General features: G+C 35.5%; 1 protein-coding gene across 11 annotated transcripts in view; it reads left to right on the top strand.

Annotated features, from left to right (window-relative positions):
• ANK2 (ankyrin 2) overlaps positions 1–21423 on the top strand; it is a 273390-nt gene that overhangs the window by 120170 nt on the left and 131797 nt on the right. For 10 of the 11 annotated variants that reach the window (XM_047855596.1, XM_047855606.1, XM_047855600.1 and 7 more), the window contains exons 5-8: positions 8829–8927; positions 13002–13187; positions 16816–16914; positions 18216–18314. In XM_047855596.1, coding sequence (XP_047711552.1) covers positions 8829–8927; positions 13002–13187; positions 16816–16914; positions 18216–18314 — 483 coding nt within the window. Of the gene's footprint in view, positions 1–8828; positions 8928–13001; positions 13188–13632; positions 13657–16815; positions 16915–18215; positions 18315–21423 lie in introns of all 11 variants that reach the window. The other variant, XM_047855597.1, reaches the window with a different exon arrangement.

Genomic DNA, 21423 nt, shown 5'->3' with positions numbered 1-21423 from the left:
TTTGTCTTTGTGTTTTGTCAAAGTTATATGAAAATAACTGTCTAGGATATGAATTCCTTTCCTAAAAACAAAGGAATCAGTGTAGAATATGAGTGGTAAGAGATTGGCAAGGTAAACCATGGTCAGATCATGTATGACCTTGTTGGACATTGTGTCAGCTAGCAATTGCTCATAACAAATTGTCTCCAAACTCAGTGGCTTAAAACAGCAATAAACTCTACGATCATAACACTTTCCGTGGATCAGGAATTTAATAGTGGCTTAGCTATGCGATCATGGCTCAGAGTTTTTCATGAGGTTGTGATGAAGACGTTGACCATCTGAAGGGTTTCCTAGGGCTGGAAGATTCACTACCAAGGTGGTTTTTCACATAGTTGGCAAGTTGGTGCTAGTTGTTGGTGGGAGGTCTCAATTCCTGCTCACCTGCTTCTCTCCACAGGCTGCTGGAATGTCATCGTGACTTGGCAGCTGATTACCTGCAGAGCAGGTGATCCAAAAGAGAGCAACGCAATAAGCCAGTCACTTTCAAACCCTAGTCTCAAAGTCATACAATATAGTTTACACCACAATCTGTGCACTGAAAGCGAATTATTAAGTTGGCCCACACTCAAAGAAAGGAGAAATAGGCTTTACCTTTTGAAGGGAGGCATGTCAAAGAATTTGAAGACATATTTTAAGACCCCAACAGGCATAAAAAGGAACTTGGTTTCTTTTTTTGTTGTTGTTTATTTATTTATTTTGTTGTTATTTATTTATTTATTTTGAGAGAGAGAGAGAGAAAGAGAGAGAGCACAAATGGGGGGTGGGGGCAGAGAAAGAGGAAGAGAGAGAATCCCAAGGAGGCTCTGTACTGTCAGTACAGATTCTCACGAATCATGAGATCATGACCTGAGCCAAAATCAAGAGTCGGACACTCAATTGACTAAGCCACCCAGGAGTCTCAGGAACTTGGTTCCTGTTCTACTTTATTCACTCACCCATTTAAATATTTATTGAACATCTGCTCTGTACTGAGAATTGCTTTGGGCATTGAATAAGGCCTCTCAGAGAGGGTGATGCTTATATCAAGGCCTGAAAGATGAGAAGGAGAGGGTAAAGCAAGCATCCCTGCATGAACTGTGTCCATTTACCTTCTATTCTCTCCTTAATCTGTGTAACTGGCCAGTCCACCTGGTGGTGCACTCAGTCTCTGGGTTAAAATTTCCTCAACTATAAAATGATGAGTTTCCTTTCAGCTACAACATTTTCACCTATGAAAATATGGCAAGTTTTTTAGTCATTAAAAATTATTTAATAAGTTTAGCTGCATAAGACCAAGAGTTAAAACAGGTAAAATAACAATGACTAGCGTTCAGAGATACACCATTTGAAATTTCCATAATCACTGTCCACTCTTTTAGCTTATGCTTGATCCATGAAATCACCTAAAGTATATCTTTAGCTAGGTAGTGATGTGAATTTCAGTTTTCTTTGTTATCTGTCTGGTTAAGAATTTAAAATTTTTTTAAACATACATAAATATATATAAATTTTTTTAAAAAAGAATTTTTAAACCTGTAAAACATTTTTTCAAGATGCATTCTTGCATTGGCTTTTACTCATCTTTGGTAATTTTGCTTACTGTTCTTTTACTATTCACTAGATTTGTTATTAGGCTCAGGGAACAGAATTCCCCAAGTGAAATGTGTACCTACAGCAAATGCACCGAGAATTCTCATACAAACACCACATTTCTTGAGAGATGGGGAAAATGAAACCAGAAAAGAATAGCAAATAACATTTTCTTTTCTGTAGATCTACTCTCTTGATTTCATTAAGGCCTCCTAATTTCTTCTCAGATCTATGTGCTTGAGCCAAAAGTACTTTTTTTCATGGTACTAATTGCTCACTCTTTAGTGATCTGATAGCACTTTTTTTGTGCTTCTTTGGAAATTAGTATGTATTGAGCCAACCATATATATATATATATATATATATATATATATATATATATATTAGTATGTATTTGCTCAATAATATGTATTGAGCTACAGATGGTCCTATATATGTGTATTCTGTGAACTCTGTTATATTTTCTGTTCATGAGGACATAAACAATACTATATGCATATTCATTACTCTCAAGACATCTCATCTAAGTGCCTAAGTAACAAACTGTGGACTAAACCTGGTGTTATAAAAAGACCCTCTGAATTGAATAGTAACATTGACTCCAGTTAATATTAGAGTAATTTGATATGATCAATCTTTCAAGTCATCCAATTGATGAATCTCCATTTGTGTAAGGAGAGAATAAGGTTATATGTGGTGATAGAATTAAGTCTGAAAAGTTAAGATCTTAAAAATTGCTAATGATGATAGTTCTTAGAATTTTTTTTATTTTGGTCCTTGTCCGAATCATTGATTCTAAATCATTTCTTGCTTTGCATACTGACATTATTTGTCTCTGTATAATTGCTTTGAAATGATATACAAATATCAATAGATCTACTTATTTTAAAAATGTTCTGAGAGGCTTCAATAAATCTACATTTAATAGGTAGATACATAAATAGCTCATGTTCATTCAATTTTCCCAGATAATCCAATTACCTAAAGAAATTCTCACCAGCAGCTGAAATCTGATTACTGGGTTGTAGTTATATCACTAATAAAAACAGGAAAACATTTTTTGTAATATTACAAGGGTTTGAATTCTTGAAACAGCATAATTTCTGGATTTAAGAGACTGTTATAACCTCAGCAATATGAGAAATATTATTCAATATGATCAATCTTTAAGTGGAATATAAATACATAAATACTAAATTACATTTTAAAATATCAAAGTCATATTAATATTCCTAATCCTCATTTCTCAGCTGGATTATTGTAAAAACCTTATTACTACTTTTCCAGACTATACTCTGGCCATTTTCCAATTCATCCTCCTCAATCCTGGTAAATTAATCTTTCTTTTTTTTAAGTTTATTTATTTTGAGAGAGAGAGAGTGAATGTGCACACGAGCAGGGGAGGGGCAGAGAAAGAAGGGGAGAGAGAATCCCAGGCAGGCTCTTGCAGACTCAGGGCTTGAACTCACGAACTGTGAGATCACGACCTAAGCCAAAATCAAGAGTGGGATGCTTAACCCACTGAGCCACCCAGGTGCCCCAAATGAATCTCTTTAAAATGGAAATGTGATCGTGCCAAACCCCAGCTTAAAACCGTGATTCCCAAGTCTTCTGAATAAAATTCAGACTCCTTAGCATGACACATGGGAACTGATTCCTGCCTGTGTCAGCCTCCTCCTGCTGCTAGCCACATTGAGTTATTTGCAGATCCTTAGATGTTCAGTGTTTTCTCATGGGGTTTCCGCTGTTTGAAGTCCCTTTCCTGCGTCTATGCCTAACTTCAGCTTTCGTGATTCAGTTCAAACCAAATCACTCCCCTTGTCTACCAAAGTATCACTTCCAGTGACTTCCTTTGGATATGATTTCCTTACCCAGTTTAGTTCTGTGCTCTTCTGTGTTCTCTTTATATCTCTCATGTAACTTCTTTCTTTCTTTCTTTCTTTCTTTCTTTCTTTCTTTCTTTCTTTCTTTCTTTCTTAGAGAAACAAATTCTATATGTGTTCACTGAACTGTAACATAGCAGTTTCCTCACTTGCCCATCTCAGTCTCTGGACTGTGAGCTCCTAATTAATAGGAACTTTGCCTTTCTCTGAATCACTATGCCAAACACAATGCCTGGCAGTAAAGAGTCACCCAACACATTTTTGTTGAATAAATATACATGAGTGGCAATGGAGACGAATAATGTTAAAATATTTAATAACTGGTTGGTAGAGGCACCTACTGGTCACGCTGTTAATTATCATAACAGCTGATAATTTGGTGCGTGTTAGCATCCTCCTAGTATCAGTCCAGGTTGTGGATCTCTTTGACTTTTTTATACCAACAAGAAGAAAATACATATACTTTTATACCTACCTGCAGCCATACTATTTTAGAAAGGCATGGAGACATAATACATTGGAAAGCACCTGGAAGCATGGACACAGGCCAGTAATCCTGTGTTATTAATCTATTTATATGCAGAGATAAAAGCTTTCCTGTAAAATTCACAGTGCTGTTAAAAGGCTGCAGTGCCCTGTCCCAATTACCCAGAGGCATGTTTCACATTTTCTGGCGGAGTATTTCTTGTTAAGTAGTATCAGGAAGTTAGGGAAGGATAATTTCCCACGTCTTTAGGACCTGTAGTAAATCTTTATTGCTTTCTTACTTCACATATTTGTAACAGTAAATAGCTCCCTCCCTCCCTCGCCTAGCCAAGATGTTGTTTTGGCTCAGGCTTCCTTCATCTTTTAAATGTACTATCGCAAATACTACAAAATCTGATTAACCCCGTACTTTCATTCGTGTCTTCCACCACCCCAAACCACAGTGGGTGTGGTCCACTCAGTGTTCACCAGAGTGGACGCTCTGAAACGCAGATGTGATCACGGCCCTTCCTGCCCTAAACCATTCATTTGCTCTGCATCACCGATAACAATATCTTCAGGTAATTTCAAAAACTGAGCTTTTTAAAAATTGCAGGTGCTTTGGCTTCACCCATGGAGACTCCAGTTCAGCAGAGACACTTTCACTTCACTTATTAGCTGTGAGATTTTGGCCAAGTTACCCAACTGTCTGAGCCTCAGCTGCCTCAGTTCAAGTGGGGTGAAGAGGGATGCCTGGGTGGCTCAGTTGGTGGAGCATGGGACTCTTGATCTTGAGGTCATGAGTTTGAGCCCTACTTTGGATGTAGAGTTTACTTTAAAAAAAAAAAAGGATATGGCAGTACCAATGTTGCAGCAATATTTTAAGTATTAGAGATAGTATTAGCCCATTTAATGTGTCATTCAAACTGAGACACTATTAATTATTACTCCAGGGTAACATACATAAACTTAGACATAAACTGTCTGTGTCCCAGACAAACAAACACATACATGATCACAGTAATTAGAGGTGACATCGAAATCATCTCTCATAGTGAATAGCATATAGCAGGAGTTCAGTAAATTATTATTATTTTTTTTTTTATTATTTATTTTTGGGACAGAGAGAGACAGAGCATGAACGGGGGAGGGGCAGAGAGAGAGGGAGACAGAATCGGAAACAGGCTCCAGGCTCTGAGCCATCAGCCCAGAGCCCGACGCGGGGCTCGAACTCACGGACCGCGAGATCGTGACCTGGCTGAAGTCGGACGCTCAACCGACTGCGCCACCCAGGCGCCCCTCAATAAATTATTTTTATTGTTATTGTTCTTCATATCTGTATCCCCTATACTGCTGAAAGCCCTTGCATGCTGAGGCGGTGGCACCAGGCACAAATGGGATTCATGATGTACTCTAATCAAGATCCTGAATGTTTGTGACTGCCCTTTCTCCCCTCCCCTATATGCTATATACTGATATTCCCCCCTTTTCTTTCTCTACCACTAACCCACTATTAATACTTGCAGAGCCCAGGGCATGAATGCAAAAGAGGCCCGCTTACAATATACTTTTTTTTTTAAAGTTTATTATTTATTTTGAGAGAGAGAGAGAAAGCATGAGTGGGCAGAGGGGCAGGGAGAGAGGAGAGAGAGAATCGCAAGCATGCTCCGTGCTGTAAGTACAGAGCCCAACTTGGGGCTTGATCTCATGAACCGTGCAATCATGAGCTGAGCTAAAATCAAGAGTCAGATGCTTAACAGACTGAGCCATCCGGGTGCCCCTACAATATACTTTTTAAATTAAAAGCTATATATCAAGTTAACTTTAAATAAGTATCTCCTATCTTCCTATCTTGATAAATATATCCTTATAACAATATGACAGGTCCAAATTTAGACTTCTCAGAAACCTTGGAGTTCCATACAGGATTGTGGCTGGTGGCGGGGTGGGGGCGGGGGTGGTGCTGATTCTAAACCCTGGCCTACAGCGGGTTCCTCTTCTTGGCCCATCCCTGGATCCATCCTCCCCATAGAGCATCATGTGTAAAAGTGTGAACACCCTGACCCGCACCTACTACTCTGACCTTCCCTAGCAAACAGCTCCTGGGGTGTCTATTAGATTCCTGTTGCTGCTGTAACAAATTGCCACAAATTCAGTGACTTAAAATAACACAGATTTGTTATTTTATAATTTTAGAAGTCTGAGATTAGGCTTAGGACTAAAACCAAGGTGCTGCCCCTGCTGGTTCTTTCTGGAGGCTCTAAGTAAAAATCTCTTTGGATCACGTCCCCTTCTTCCATTTTCAAAGCCAGCAGTATGGTGTCTTTTCTCCTCTCTGACCTCCTGCCTCCTTCTTATAAAAACCCTGTGATTATGTTACACCCAGCTGAACAATCCAGGATAATCTCCCCACCTCAAGATCCATAACCTAATCACACCTGTAAAGTTCCTTTTGGCATATAAGGTAACATCTACAACTTCCAGAGATTAGAGTGAGGACATATTTGGGGGCCATTGGTCAGTCTGTCACACGGTGTGCATGGCACAGACCTTTTGGAAAGTGAACCCAAAGAAGTCTGAGCAAGCACTGGAACCATGCTGGGGGCTGCTTAGTCAAGGATTATGGGTAACTTCATGCCTAATGTGTGGTCTGGAAGCAGGAGAGCTGCAGGATCAGGATGGGCATGTCCCTTTGGGCCTCTGGATCCCTACCGTGTTCAAATAGAGGAGGCCCCCTCTAAAGCCCAGGACCCAGGGTGGGAGGCTAAGAATGGTACATTTTTTTTTCCCCTATTGATGTGGCAACCACGGTCTATCTCCCTTTCTCCTGATCTACATCCAAGATTCTGTCAGAGGAAAACATGTAAGCAAAGTGTTTTACTCTATTAAAAGTTCTGTTTCGTCTTTTTTTTTCCTTTGCATCCTGCCTTTTCCTTGTCATGAAAGAGCCCCATTCCACACCCACTCATTGTTTTTAACCACACTCACTGGCTTTCCCTTCCTTTGAATCTCTAATTCCGTCCTTCCGCCACCTCTTCAGTGTTCTTAAAATACCCAAGATTTCACCTGTTTGCTATGTTTTAAAAAAAATATGCTATCCAACTAGCAAGCTATTCCTGCATCCTACAAAATTGTCAATTCGTTCCTTTGACAATATTTCTTAGTTTAAAAATTTCCTCCTCTTTTGAAGTCTGCAGATTTTCTTTTGTAATCAAATTTAAAATTTCTTTTCTTATTCTACTTCCATATTCTGTATTTTTATATTTTGCCAGATCTTGGCCATCTTAAATAATGTTGCCACACTTAAACGATGCATATAGAAGAATTTTTCAAAACAGTTGTTTTTTTCTCCTTTTATGGTTTTGAAAATCCCTTGTTTTTGCTTATTCTCATTAATGCATAGAATTTTTCAGGGAATCAACAACGCGTAAGTCTCTGACATTGTTCTGAGAGAATTGTTAGATTTAAGAGTTTATGTAGTGTCTCATGTTTTCTATTTTTTTACGAAGTCTTTTTTTAATGCGGTGTTACCTATTGCAAAGGATCTGATGAAAAGAAAATTTGCCAATTTAAACGTAATTTTAAACTCAAGCTGTACAATTTCAGTGATTCTTTTAACTGTGACTATGTAATAATGTTATAATATTACCATAGTATATGTTTCATGAAGGCAGATGTCTGTCTTATTTATCAGTGTATCCCAGTGATGTCCCAGCTACCAGTGGCTGGAATTTAGTAAATAACTGAATACATGAATATGGGAGTTAATGAATGATAGAATTTCAGAATGGCTTTAAAAATAATAGAAAGATGTTCAGTATAAACCATATTACTTCAATCAGAATACTGAAATTTAGATTTTTTAAAAAACCTTTTCAATCAGATGTGCAATCACTCCTAGCCTATTCTGGAATGAGTAATAATTTATACCTTTAAAAGTGCTAACTAAACTGCATACATTCAAGATAATGGTGGCCTGTTTAAATAGTTTATGATTTAATAAAGTACAGAAGATAGGGGTCCCTGGGTGGCTCAGTTGGTTCAGCTTCAGACTCTTGATTTTAGCTTAGGTCATGATCTCACCATTTGTGAGTTTGAGCCTCGTATTAGGCTCTGCACTGACACCGTGGAGCCTGCTTGAGATTCTCTGTCTCCCTGTGTCTCTGCCTCTCTCTTTCTCTCTCTCTCTCTCATAAATAAGTCAATAAACATTTTTTTTAAAAAGTATAGGAGGGGGCATCTGGGTGGCTCAGTCGGTTAAAGGTTTCGGCTTCAGTTCAGGTCATGATCTCACGGTTGTTGGGTTTGAGCCCCACATCAGGTGCTGTGCTGACAGCTCGGAGCCTGGAGCCTGCTTTGGATTCTGCGTCTCCCTTTCTCTCTGCCCGCCCCCCCCCCCAACTCATACTCTATCTCTCTCTAAGAAATAGATAAACATTAAAAAATTTAATTAAAAAAGTACAGAAGATACTATATAAATATTATTTTATAAATACACTACATATAATGAGAATTTATATGTATGCCATAGGATTATATTAAAATTCTAAATATCTTTAGTTTCAACAGTGTTAGGTAATGGGAAATGTAAATCTCTAGAACTGAAATGAAGATAGGGAATTTGGTAAATATTGTTTCCGTATCACTTTGTCCTCATTCTTTTAGGAATTATGTGTAGGAATTGGTTCACTTTGATTATAGCTAGTTTTATAATAGTAAATATATGTATACTACATTGTGAAGGTGTGTTATATGTATCATCATTTCAAAAGTTTACTTCGTAGTATTCTCTCTTTCCTTTTCTGGTATTCTTCCCTGGTTTAAACTTTACAAATGATTAAAGATGTCTTTTTTATTGTTTGTCCTCAGAATGGCTTCACTCCTTTATACATGGCTGCCCAAGAGAACCACATTGATGTTGTAAAATATTTGCTTGAAAATGGAGCTAATCAGAGCACTGCTACTGAGGTAAGACTGTCAACCCAGAGGTTCAAATTCTTTGATCTTAATGTCCATATTCTTTTTATCCAGCTGCAAAGGATCTCCATTATCTTGTCTAAAATATGCTAGAATGTTCATGGGGCGCCTGGGTGGCTCAGTCAGTTAAGCATCTGACTTTGGCTCAGGTCATGATCGGGCTCTGTGCTGACAGCTCAGAGCCTGGAGCCTGCTTCAGATTCTGTCTCCCTCTCTCTGCCCCTCCCCTGCTCATGCTCTCTCTCTCTCTCTCAAAGAATAAACATTAAAAAAAATGTTTTTTAAATAACAAAATATGCTAGGAGTGTTCATGTTACTTGTGTAATGTACAATGATGGCCGTGAACAAAGGACCCAGTGCACACAGTTGAATGAGTTTATGCCTTGATTTGGGATTCATGTCAACTTATTCTTACATGAACTCATGCTTCCATCAATTTGCCATTCTCTAGGTTTTGGGAGTTTTTATACTATTTTAAAATCAGATTACAGTAAATCCTATCCATCTCTTTTCATCACCATTGTATCTGTTAGGATCCAATTTAATTCTCTAAATGAACAATTTTTAATGATCAGAAATTATTCCTAGGTATTTGTGTTAGCACAATTTTATGAGGAGTGTGTGACAAAAATAAAGCTGTTCACATTTTCTGAAGCGCAAATTATGGCATATAGTTGTATGACTATGATTATAGCAACAACTAAATAGGATGTTCAAAGTCCATTTAGTATCAAAACATTCAGGACATCTAGACAGTTTAGAACATCACTTTCCTTTTCAAACTATGCATGTCCTCCAAGAAACAGACTTGCTTTGTTATTTTCTTTCTCATTTTTGCGTAGGCACGTTAAGGAGCAAGTTCAGTGGTTGCTTAGAACTGCGATTTCTAAGTGATCCTCCAGAAACCCTTGAGTTTGGAGAAACTGTCTCCAAACCACCACTGTGAGGTGGTGCCTCGTGGGGCCAAAGCTTGGAAGTGAGTGACACAGAGAAGGGAAAAAAGTTCCACTGGGTCATGCCACTCCTCACCCCTCTCAACCAGATTATGCAGGCTGTGTTTTTCCTTTCTCATATTTTGTGCCTCCACTGATAGAACTTTAAAACTCCTGGCTTGGAGTGAGAGATGACTGATAGATGCTTGCCCTCCAGAAACTAAGTTGGTAACTTTTAAGGTCTATTAAGGACTTCCTTTCTTTCTGAACGATTAAGTCTTTAGGTGAAATAAACATGAATTCCTTTCTATCCTGCCCTGGGGGAAGAGATCATCATAATCTATTAAATCCATTTCCAGTCCCTTTGGCAGAAAATTTTTTATGGAGCCAATTGCAATAACTTTCTGACAGCTTATTCTCATTACTTAAAAAAAAAATCCCAAGAAACCACTATTAATGGGGCCATGTTTCTTATTTGTTTATGACTGGAAAACACAACTGCCCAATGTAAAATGATTTCAAGTTCTGTATTTAACACACAGATTTTCCACTCTTACCATGTGGGTAAAGTGTGATTTTTATGATTTGAGGCCTTTGTTTTTTCTTTTTTCCCGAGACACTAATTATGTCAATGAGTAGCATATGAATATCTTCAGGTAAATCTTGAGTAACTATGCGAGACTCTATCTCTGTATCAGGACAACTGAGAAATGTACCAAAATAAGGAAATCTGTGTCTGTTTTATTTTAGTTTCTTGAATGCAGAATCACTTCCCCCAAGAAACCATCACAGTCCAGAGTTCTAGTCACCAGATAGATTTATTATTTCTAGTGTATGGTTTAGAGAAATTCTGCTTGCTGGTATTCATAGCTGTCTCAAGGCTCCTTTGGTGTAGCTCTCTGTAGCATTTCAGTCTGGTTCAAAAAATATCCCTTTATATACACTGCATCAGCAGAGGCCATGTTGCACTGTGATTCTCAAAAAATGAAAACCCTCTCTGATTTCTACACAAAATGCAGCTTTTGCGAGTGAATCGTATGAGGTTTGAAGCTTAGCTTAGACATGTGTATGCTTGTTGTTTAAATTTTTAATCACTTAAATAACTGGAATTAATTTCTGACTGAATGGACATATATAAGCTTAGTTGATTAATTCCCCCCTCCCCTTTGCTGGCCCTAATGATTATCAAGTAACATGCATATGGACATTCCCTTTTAGTCTATTGTTCTGTAAAACCTACCATGTTTCCAGGGCTTTAGGACTGATTACTGTTTGATTTTTTATATTGTATTGCCAGATACCTTGTACAGTCTCATGTGCACACATGTGAATATGCCTAAAGAAGACATTTCCTCTGTGCCCAAAAGTAGCCCTAATTTGTAAAAATTAACTACTAATCAAGACATTGTGACCACTTTAAAAAGCAGATAATCATGAGATTATTCAATACTTCCATGAAACTCATGTTTCAAAGAAAATAAATCTTTGAATATTTGAAATTTCCCATAATTATAGCAATTAGCATTGGTAAATAAACGATGAAAAATGAAGCTACTGAATTTTCATATGGGTTTCCTTTTTCATGGAGTTAGTTGAGGCGCTTGAAAAAATCATTTCAAATATTCACCCCTCCCTCATGAGGCATAGAACAGAATGAAATCCATGTGGTAGACATTGAAAGTTAAATTCTTTTAGGGGAATTCTCTGTCCCTCCAGTACTAATTTTATAACTCTTAACTCTCCTTCTTCCTGAACATTACCAAAATTGAAGGCTAAAAACTTTTTCATTAGGTTCTGTACTGTCAGCAAATGCCTTGTCTCTAAGAAAAAAACAAAAACAAAGTTCATACTCTTTTCATATAAACTATCACAGAGTTGCAGGAGATAATCGAATATGTATATGATAATGAACCTGTTCTTTCTTTCTGAAGAGAAAACTTAATTTGTGCCAAAGTTCTAAATTTAGGCTACTATTTTTCATTTTGCAATGCTACATGTTGTATTCTTCCATTCTATTAAGTAATGTGTTTATCTAAAATTCAATTCTTATTAAAACAAATTCAAGTCTTTTTGTGGTGGTGCTATAGGAAATCACTTTTTCTCAAAACCCTACAGTTTAAAAAAGTTATCATTGAAAACAAGTCGAGTAGTTAGATTATGGTAAATTGCTGTTGTCTCTAAAATGTAATCATTAATATACAATCTTATTGTCCTCATCTCTTCTATGAATGGAAACTTCTGAGACTTGTTTTCAAGCTTTTGTGGAGTAAGGGAGGTTTTAAAATACACAGAGCCTAGGATATATATGATATATACAGATTTTTTTCTATTTGTCACTTTTCTACTAACTGAATACTTGTTTCTAGAAAGAAAACATAGTTTCCAAATTTACAAGCATGGTTATCCATCTACCCCTAAAATTCCTTTAACTTTGATGATCTGTGCTATTGTTTTATTTTTTTTTAACTTGTTGCCAAGTTTAGAATTAAAAATCTGTTTTTTCATTACCTAGCACATTGTATCTAAATGATCTAAGTAACATAAAATTCAATGAAGTATAAAATTAATGAACTAGCCTTATTTATCAAAAAGTTTTAGGTTACATTATGTTCCAAATTTGCCACATTAATTGGTAATAGACCATTCCATTGATAATTATTATTGTTCTCCCCTAATCGATACAGAGACATTTAGAAGCCTGCATATTTAATTACAGAATTTATTTCCCTGTCTTAGCTACTGTATCTTTGCTTCTCAGTCAGACTTGGTCTCTCTTATTCCAACCCTTCCCACTTTTTCCTTTTGATTAGCCTGTATACTTAACGTTGGTTCCGATTTTTATTTTCCCATTCTAAACATACATTTAAGTTCACCTTATGTGAAGTATGCTTTTTTAGGGAATGCAGATGTTTTTCAAAATATTTAGAACAGAAGCTAGGAAAATAATCTGATGAAACCAGTCCATAGTACAGCATAGGACAGTTGATCATCTGCTTTAATCTTCACAGGAATATTTAATCCCTTTGCTTTTCTTCTCCATCTTAATTCTTATTTTAAACATTAGAGGCATTGCTTACAGTTGAATCCCATGCTTCCAAAATTTAATTGAGGGTTTTTCCTTCTATTTTGCTAGGATGGCTTTACGCCACTAGCTGTGGCACTCCAGCAAGGACACAACCAGGCAGTGGCCATCCTCTTGGAGAATGACACCAAAGGGAAAGTGAGGCTGCCGGCTCTGCATATCGCAGCGAGGAAAGACGACACCAAATCTGCCGCACTCCTGCTTCAGAACGATCACAACGCTGACGTACAATCCAAGGTAAAAGCTTTACACATTTGTGGACAGGAACTCTCCGGCTGCCAGCTTCCTCCTGGGGGATGATACAGAAGTAGGCCATGGTGATAATGCAAAATTACTTCCGGTAATCCTAAGAGATAAATTACCGTCGGAGGTATTTCAGAAAGAAGGGGACCGGCTGTTGGGTATAATAACAACAAAATTTAAGATAATTATCTCTTAAAGATGGGGTTCAGCTTTTTAGAAATCTGCTTACTTATTCTATTGGTATGGAATAAGAAAGGTATGGAATAAGAAATGGAATTAGAAAGGTAAAATTGTATTGTATGGATAGCATTATGGATGTCTTTTCTCAGTAGAATGTATTTTGGAACAGCGTATCCAGTTGCAGTGAGCAGATTGACCGTTTACTTAATTTTGCACTGTGTAATATCTTCCCTCTTCTTCCCACACAACACTGCTTCAGATGATGGTGAATAGGACCACCGAGGTACAGTATTGTGGTTATACCAAAATATACCTTGTTTTTATTTATTTTACTTTTTTGCCCAGTTAGAATAAATGCTCACTAATTCGTACTAATGATTGGAATTTCCATTATTAGGAAATTGATTTTAGAGACTTTTCCCATAATTAAGGCAAATGAATAATTCAAAAATTTTAATGTAATATGTATTTGATGTTTTTTTTAAATCCGTGAAACTATTTAAATAGCTTACTAGAGTAGAGCATGAAACAGAACTCCTTAATATGTATTTTACTGAGTTAGCTTTACTGTTAACTTTTTGCCAGTAAGAGATATGACCTTCTCTTAATGAAATTTCTCTGCTTAGAGTTTAGCAAAGTGAAATTTAAGGAGGTTTCTTTGCAACTGTTTTATCTTCTTATCTCATTGCAGTTGCCCTTTTCTTCCTGTACTTTTTTAACCACATTGCATATAATCAATAGTGATACCGAGCATATTATTATCGAAGCATTTGCTTTTATCTTGCTAAGTCTTAACAGTACTTGACATGAAATTATCTATTTTCCACATACCAAAGTAAGTCACATTGATCACCAAGAATACTCAGTTCAGAAGTCTCTCAGTAGTGTGTGTGTGTGTGTGTGTGTGTGTGTGTGTGTGTGTGTAGTCTTTCGACCATTGCTACTGAGATGCCTTCTATTGTTGAAAGTATATTATAAAGATTAACCAGTATTCAAAGGCAAATGACTGTGTAGATTGATTTTCACTTAGTTGAGGGGACTTTGTAGACTAACCTTTCATGATCACTGAGCTGTGGATCTAGAGAGGTTTTGAGCATTCATTTGGTATTTAGTAGTATTAGAGTATTTGTAAAATTAAAATCTTGTTTGTTAACAAATGTACCTATTGAGATATGAATATATTTGAATTAGTCTTATTATTTCTTTTGTTCCATATCTGTGCATGGGACTTAGGTCATAGATTTTTTTTAGAAAGGCCCAATTGGTTGGTGAAATTTCTCAAGACTAGAAACATATAAATTGATGTCTTAATTGCTGGTTTTAATAACTTTAATTTTGTAGGTGATTTTTGGTGGTTGTTTAAGAGACGTTTTTGAAAGCAATATTGGCTGTAAACATTGTATTGAAAGCAGCAGTTTGGGAAGATTGGTACTGAGTTAGAAATATTTCTCTGAGGATAATAGAGTAACAAAGAGGGGAGCCCTTCCATTGATTCCCCTGTAGAAAAGTGAACTGAGCTTCCTACCTCCATGGTAACCAGGCAAGAGTTTCTCTGAGGGGCTTCTACGAGCCACATGTCGATCCAAGAGTCACAGTCTGAAGCATCCTCATGGACGGTTGATGAGGCTGTATCAGACAATAAATTGGTTTATTTTTGCAAATCAGAAAAATAATTTGAAAATGATTCACCAGCAATCACTACGTTCTTTTCCTGAAATGAAATTGTAACTTAAATGGTAGACTTACATTCAGGATATGTCTAGGTGGCAGGAACTATCAAGATACAAATGAAAAACTTCCAGTCAATTATTTCCTAAAATATAAAAATTTGACATTTTATAAAATAACAGCCAGGTTGTAGATTCATGTTTCCCTCCATTTTGACATGAGTATTTGGCATCCTGTAGACACAAAAATATCTTTACCACAAGTGTGGGATTTGGATTGATAGTTACTATTATTATTTTGTGTCTTGTTTCTCTATAGTCAGAAATCATTTGTAGCTAATTTGGTTGATAGCAGGGAGGAATTTCCATTACCTAAGATATCTGAATGCTTATTTAGTCCATTTAAAAAGCAAAATCAACAAAAACTATCAAATGAATAGAAAAATAATGGTTGTGATTCATATAATATTTCTTAAAAACAATATTATATACCTCAAAGTTCATTTCAAATAAAAGGGAATGATACAAATTAACCTCAAAGCTGCAGGATTTGATATCCAATTCTATAGGAACAGTCTTTATTGTTCCTCTCATCTTTTATTGAGTAATGAGAATTATGAAATTATGGAGAGCAAGAATAATAGATTTTTTAGCATTTTAACAATGAAAGAGTAAATATACTTCTTTTGTGAAAATGGCAAAAATTTCTAACTAAATTTCATCAGAATAAGGAATGAAATAAAGTATACTTTTCTTCCATGAAGATTTTCAGATTCATTTTTTAAATATTTTGAGAGTAGGAGTGCAGTTGGTTAAGCGTCTGACTTCTGCTCAGGTCATGGTCTTGTAGTTCATGAGTTTGAGCCTCTCATCGGGCTTTGCGCTGAGAGTGCAGAACCTGCTTTGGATCCTGTCTATCCCCCTCTCTCTGCCCCTCACTCACTCACTCACACTCTCTCTCTCTCTAAAAAATAAATAAACATTAAAAAAATTCTGAAAGTAAACAGTTCTCTAATGTCCATACATTTGATTTAACTTGCTTATTATTTTATGTCAATCTTATTGATAAAATTTGGTTTAATTAACATTCAAAATTGTGTTCAGCTAAATTTTTTTTCTTTATTTTATATTTACATTGATGCCAGGTATATTATTTAATTTTTGTTTTTTTTTAAGTTTTTTCGTTGTAACAGCATAGTCTCACTAAACAGTTATTAGAGAAGACAAAAATATCATGACAGTGTAAATGATGTGGAATGAATTGTACACCTCTGTAAAAGTTTCTCACAATATTTTCATTGTTCCAAAGACACAATGCCAACCAATGTTGGTTTCTTTTTTTATTGAAAATCCCCAAACTAAACAAAACTATAGTTTTGTGTCTTTCTCTGAAGAAAAAATTTTTAATTCATAATTATGTGAATTCTGTGGCTGAAACCTTATGTTGTTTAATCATATCCTGTTTTTCTCTAAAGCTTAACCAACTCAAGATACATGGTTTTGTATAAACAACAAATCTCATAGACAGATAAATCATGAAGCTAATTACAAATAATGTTGCCAAGAAATATAGGGTATTTATTTACCTGCTTATAGCCTTAGTTATTTACTATCTTGTAATACTAAAATTTAAAGAGCTTTATTAAAGCATTTATTATCTTAATTGTGTTGCTCACATGTTAGGTAGACAATTACGTGTGATTTTCTTCACTAATCCAGGGACTATAACATATGGAGGTGAAATGATTTACTGTTATTCTCTTTGCTTTCTATAGAGTGGTTTTACCCCTTTGCACATTGCCGCCCACTATGGAAATGTCAACGTGGCAACTCTTCTTCTAAACCGGGGAGCTGCTGTGGACTTCACAGCGAGGGTATGGTTTAAAATAGTTTCTCATTTTAGATAGCAGTAAATGAGAATTTTATTAAAGTAAAAATGAATAACAATAAAGTTTTTTTTCCTTGACTGAATCTGTGCTGGATATATTAGATTTTGCATTTTTTTCTTTGCATCATAGCACATCATCATGAATAAATGATGAAATAATAAGATGAATAATTATTGATTATGAAAAATGAAAAATAAGAATGAATAAATGAAATAAATGAAAAATAAGAATGTGTAAATTGATAGGCACACAAATCATTTGTAGTAGTTAAGGAGGATATTAGTTCTGACCTCAGTGTGAGTAGTTATATTTAAAGATCACTCCATGAATCATGAATGAGCAACTTCAAGTCAATAAACAATTAAACTGTTAAAACATTAATTATCAAATGTAAAAGAACATGTATACAGTGTTATGATCATTATGGGGCATATAATTTGACAGAAAAATGTTTTTAATGAATTGAGAATGTGCTCATATAAAGAGTCTAACCAAAATACATAACAAGACATCATGTTGCATTATATGTTTAATGGTATGCTTTCACTGGAAAGAATTCACTTACATCCTAATTACAAAACTCAGTGTACTCAGTATGAATCAGTAAATGCAATATTTGAAAATTTGCAAAATTATGACATATAAAAAATTAGGTACCTATTCTTGTCATAATGATGATATACGATAGCCAATAAAATAAATAACTACAATTCATATATATGGTGTTTTTGGCCCTGAGAAGTCTTCTGTATTGAAACTGTGTCGAGTTATTTACAAGTTGTTTTTCATACTGAAATATTCTGAAGAAGATGTTTTTAAGAATCTTTTTTTCTAACGATTATTGAATATGTATATTTACATCCTGTTTTTAAGTATAGGAAACTTTAAGATGTCAGAATCTTTCAGTTCATGGATATTTTAGAAAGAGCGATAGACTTTGGACTAGAGCTCTGTCCTAAGTAGAATCTGAAATTTTGTTTATTATGCGAAAGTGCTCCCTTTGTCCCTTGACAATGTGTACAATGTAGTGTGTACATTCAATTCATATGTTGTGGTTATAGACAAACTTAATTATGCAGCTTCATTCCATTTTTCATTCTCTAACTATAGTGCTTTGTGGTTTTTATGCTTTTTTGTTCCTTAAAAATCAAAGACATGAAACTTTAAAAACCTTGAATCAAATTACCACATGGGTCACAACCTTCTTTGTGCCTTTTAACGCAAAGTTTTCACCATCATGCCCTGTCATACCCAACATGCTCTTATTTCGTCTTCCCATTATGTAGAATGGAATCACCCCTCTGCATGTGGCTTCCAAAAGGGGAAACACAAACATGGTGAAGCTCTTACTGGATCGTGGTGGTCAGATCGATGCCAAAACTAGGGTGAGTGTCTCTGTTCTTTGAATTTCCTACCATTTTTGTTTTTTGTATTCTTGAAGCAGGCACTTAAAATACCAGTGCTTAAATATAAACAATGCATTTTCAAGGAAATTGCTTTCTTGGATTCGATTTAAATTTCATACAATATTTAAAGGTTTCTCATTGGAAAGTGAAATTAATATTTGCTCATAAGTGCTGAAGAAACAGAATGCTAGCTCCTCAATGAGACAGTTTTTTAAGTCCATGCTTATTTTGGGGAACAAAGATCAAAGATTGAACGGAAGCATCTCTGACTATCAGCTGTACCTTTCAAAAACCCAAACTCATAAAAATACATTAAGCTTTGAGATTGTGGCTTTTACATAAAATATTTTAATACATGTTGACAATCCTTTGCTTCTAACTTTCCAATTTTTAGATCATTTTTCTTAGGTGGTCATACTATACTGACCTGAACAAACAATCTGCTATATGCTTATGGAACAAAGGCATATAGTTATTAGATTGCACCTTTAGTCAATCCAATTTGATACAAGTCAGTGCCCTTCATTCACTTCAAATTTGTTAAGTAAAATGTAATTCTGAGCTTTCTATACTCCCAACAAATAGATAATAAGATAGGCAGGAGAATACAACTGTTAGAAGTGCAGCCTCTGAAGGCTGACTACCTGATTTCAAATTTTACTTCCACAACTTACTAGCTGTATGATATTGGCAATTGACTTACTATCTTCTCTGAACTTAGGCTACTGTTGGTAACCTATCTCATACGGTTGTATGAGAATTAACTCTTAGATTCTTATTATTTATTTTTTTAAACGTGGGGGGGGGGTCAATTACTTAGCTACTCATAATTTTTTATTATGTTACTGGAATTATAAGTAGTTACTTGCTTAAACATTAAACCAGTACTTCAATATTCGTTCTCTGGAATACATTTGCTTAATCATAGACTTCAGCAAAATTTTAAATATTCCTATAATGTGAACATTTTCAAATACACAGTGGTGTAAGAAGTCTATACAAGATTGGGGAATAGGATGTATCCCTTCTGATATTTTATTCACTTTGTTTAATCCTGGGACTTTATATTTTCAGAGTCAAAGGACTAGGGATCAAATCTAGTTCTTTTGCAAATCTTGAGGCTGGCAAATGCTTTTATTTAATTAGCCTTATCATCTTTGTGCTTCTAAGAACTACACCAGTCCCAGACTGTACATTCTGTTTTTTAATGACCTCAGGAACTGTTGCTTTCTTAATCTCATTTCTCTAAGACATTTGGTCCAGATCATCTACGTCATGTTATCATGTGGGAATTCTAGGGTGGTTTGCTTTGTCTGTCAAGATCTTTGTTGTAGTGTCTACTGTCTTTGCATTAGAGTTTTATATGATTTCTACTCTTTGCTGTGTTGGCATGCCTTTTCCCTTGCTGTGCTGTAGGTATGCAGAATTTGGAACCATTATGCACAGTGTTTCATGCCTTGCTTACTTGTTTCTCATGTTTAAAGGACACTTTCTGTGCCTCCTCTTTTAAATACGTTATTAACATAATGTCTCCCTTTACACTTACCTCTCCATTTCTATTGAGACTCTCTAATAATTGAGAGTACCAATGGAAAGAAAGCACTTGGCAAATGCAACAGAATTTTATCTTGGCCAATGTCTTCAAAATCCACATGCTCTTGTTAGTATTTTTCTGGAGTATTCATTCATTTTGAGGCAAGTGATTTTGTTCTTATTGATCATTGCAATATTTGCTTAGTTCTTTAAAAGATGCTCTAATTTGCATAGCCTACATACATTTGCATATGTAATTTAAGTCTAACTCCAATTAGGGAGTGCGTTTTCATAAAAAGCATACTAAGATGTGGAGAGAAATGGATTCTTATGCTAGTTCTGCCATTAACTAATTGTTCTTGAGCAAGTTAATCAAATATAAGCTTTGGTTTCTTCTGTAAAAGGAATATTTGGGCTGTATTTCGTCCAATGAAACTTTTAGATATACAAATAAGTTGAATTTCATTCAAGAACTTATAAATCAAAAAGTAGATTTTATAATTGTATACATTGTGTGGATCTTCTGTTCATTCATTCCCTAAACAGGTAGTTTTTGAGTTCCTACTTAACGCCTAGAGATACAGCAGTTAATATGATAGACTAGGTCCCTTTACTCACAGAGATGCAAATTAATAGTACCCAAAGACTTAGATTTGCAGTATGCTACTAAAAGTTTACTAATTGGCTTTCAAAAAACAAACTCTGATTTGGAGCTTTTGCCTTTGCTGACTTCTGTAGTGTAAATACTCCCCATACCTCCATCATGGCCAGTTAGAGCTACCAATAGGGTATCACTGAATACAAAATTGGGAAGAGATGTGCAAAAACTTGGCTCTCACTAGTTTGTGTGGGTTGGCTCCGGCACACCCCAGGATTGAGTACAGTACAGTATTGAATGGTGGTACTGAGCTTTTCCCACCATAAGTTAAAATACTTCCTTATCTCTAAGAAGTAGGATTTTAAAAGCAATTGAATTCTTTTAATTCTGGCTGTAACTAAAACAACTATATCTTTCTTACCAAAGGCAAAGTCAAGTAGAAGGTAATACTGAAATCAAGGACTGCGGTCTGGAATTTGGAGGCTGGTTCTGCAACTATCACATTTTATTATTAAAGTAAAAGGAATCTGGTTAGCTTTCTCTTTTGTCTTTTGAAAGTATATTTTAAAACAGAAAAATTTTACATTTACTGTTGACTGCTTTTTAGGTAGTACCATGGAGGCTCTACATAAGGAATTAAGAATAATATTTTTTTTTCATTTTTTATCATAGAGATCTCAGTTTCTTGTAGCAAACATACTAGTCGTAAACATTCTCAATCTAGTATATTCTATCAAGGATTTTCCACCTGATCTTCTCATTGTTAATCTCGTATATAAGGTTTTCATTATCTAGAGAAAAGCAGAATATGTAGAGGCTTTCAGGTAATTAAAAAAAATCTTGCCCACTGATCCTTTCCCACTTTTGCCAGCACTTTGTCAATCACTGAAACATTGTGCATGTCATTGACATTCTCATCATTGGCTGGGATCTAGTGGGAAACTGAGACATTTTCAC

The sequence above is a fragment of the Prionailurus viverrinus genome, chromosome B1 (genome assembly GCF_022837055.1).
Source record: "Prionailurus viverrinus isolate Anna chromosome B1, UM_Priviv_1.0, whole genome shotgun sequence".
Taxonomy (NCBI): domain Eukaryota; kingdom Metazoa; phylum Chordata; class Mammalia; order Carnivora; family Felidae; genus Prionailurus; species Prionailurus viverrinus.
This window is presented reverse-complemented; position numbering and strand designations above follow the sequence as displayed.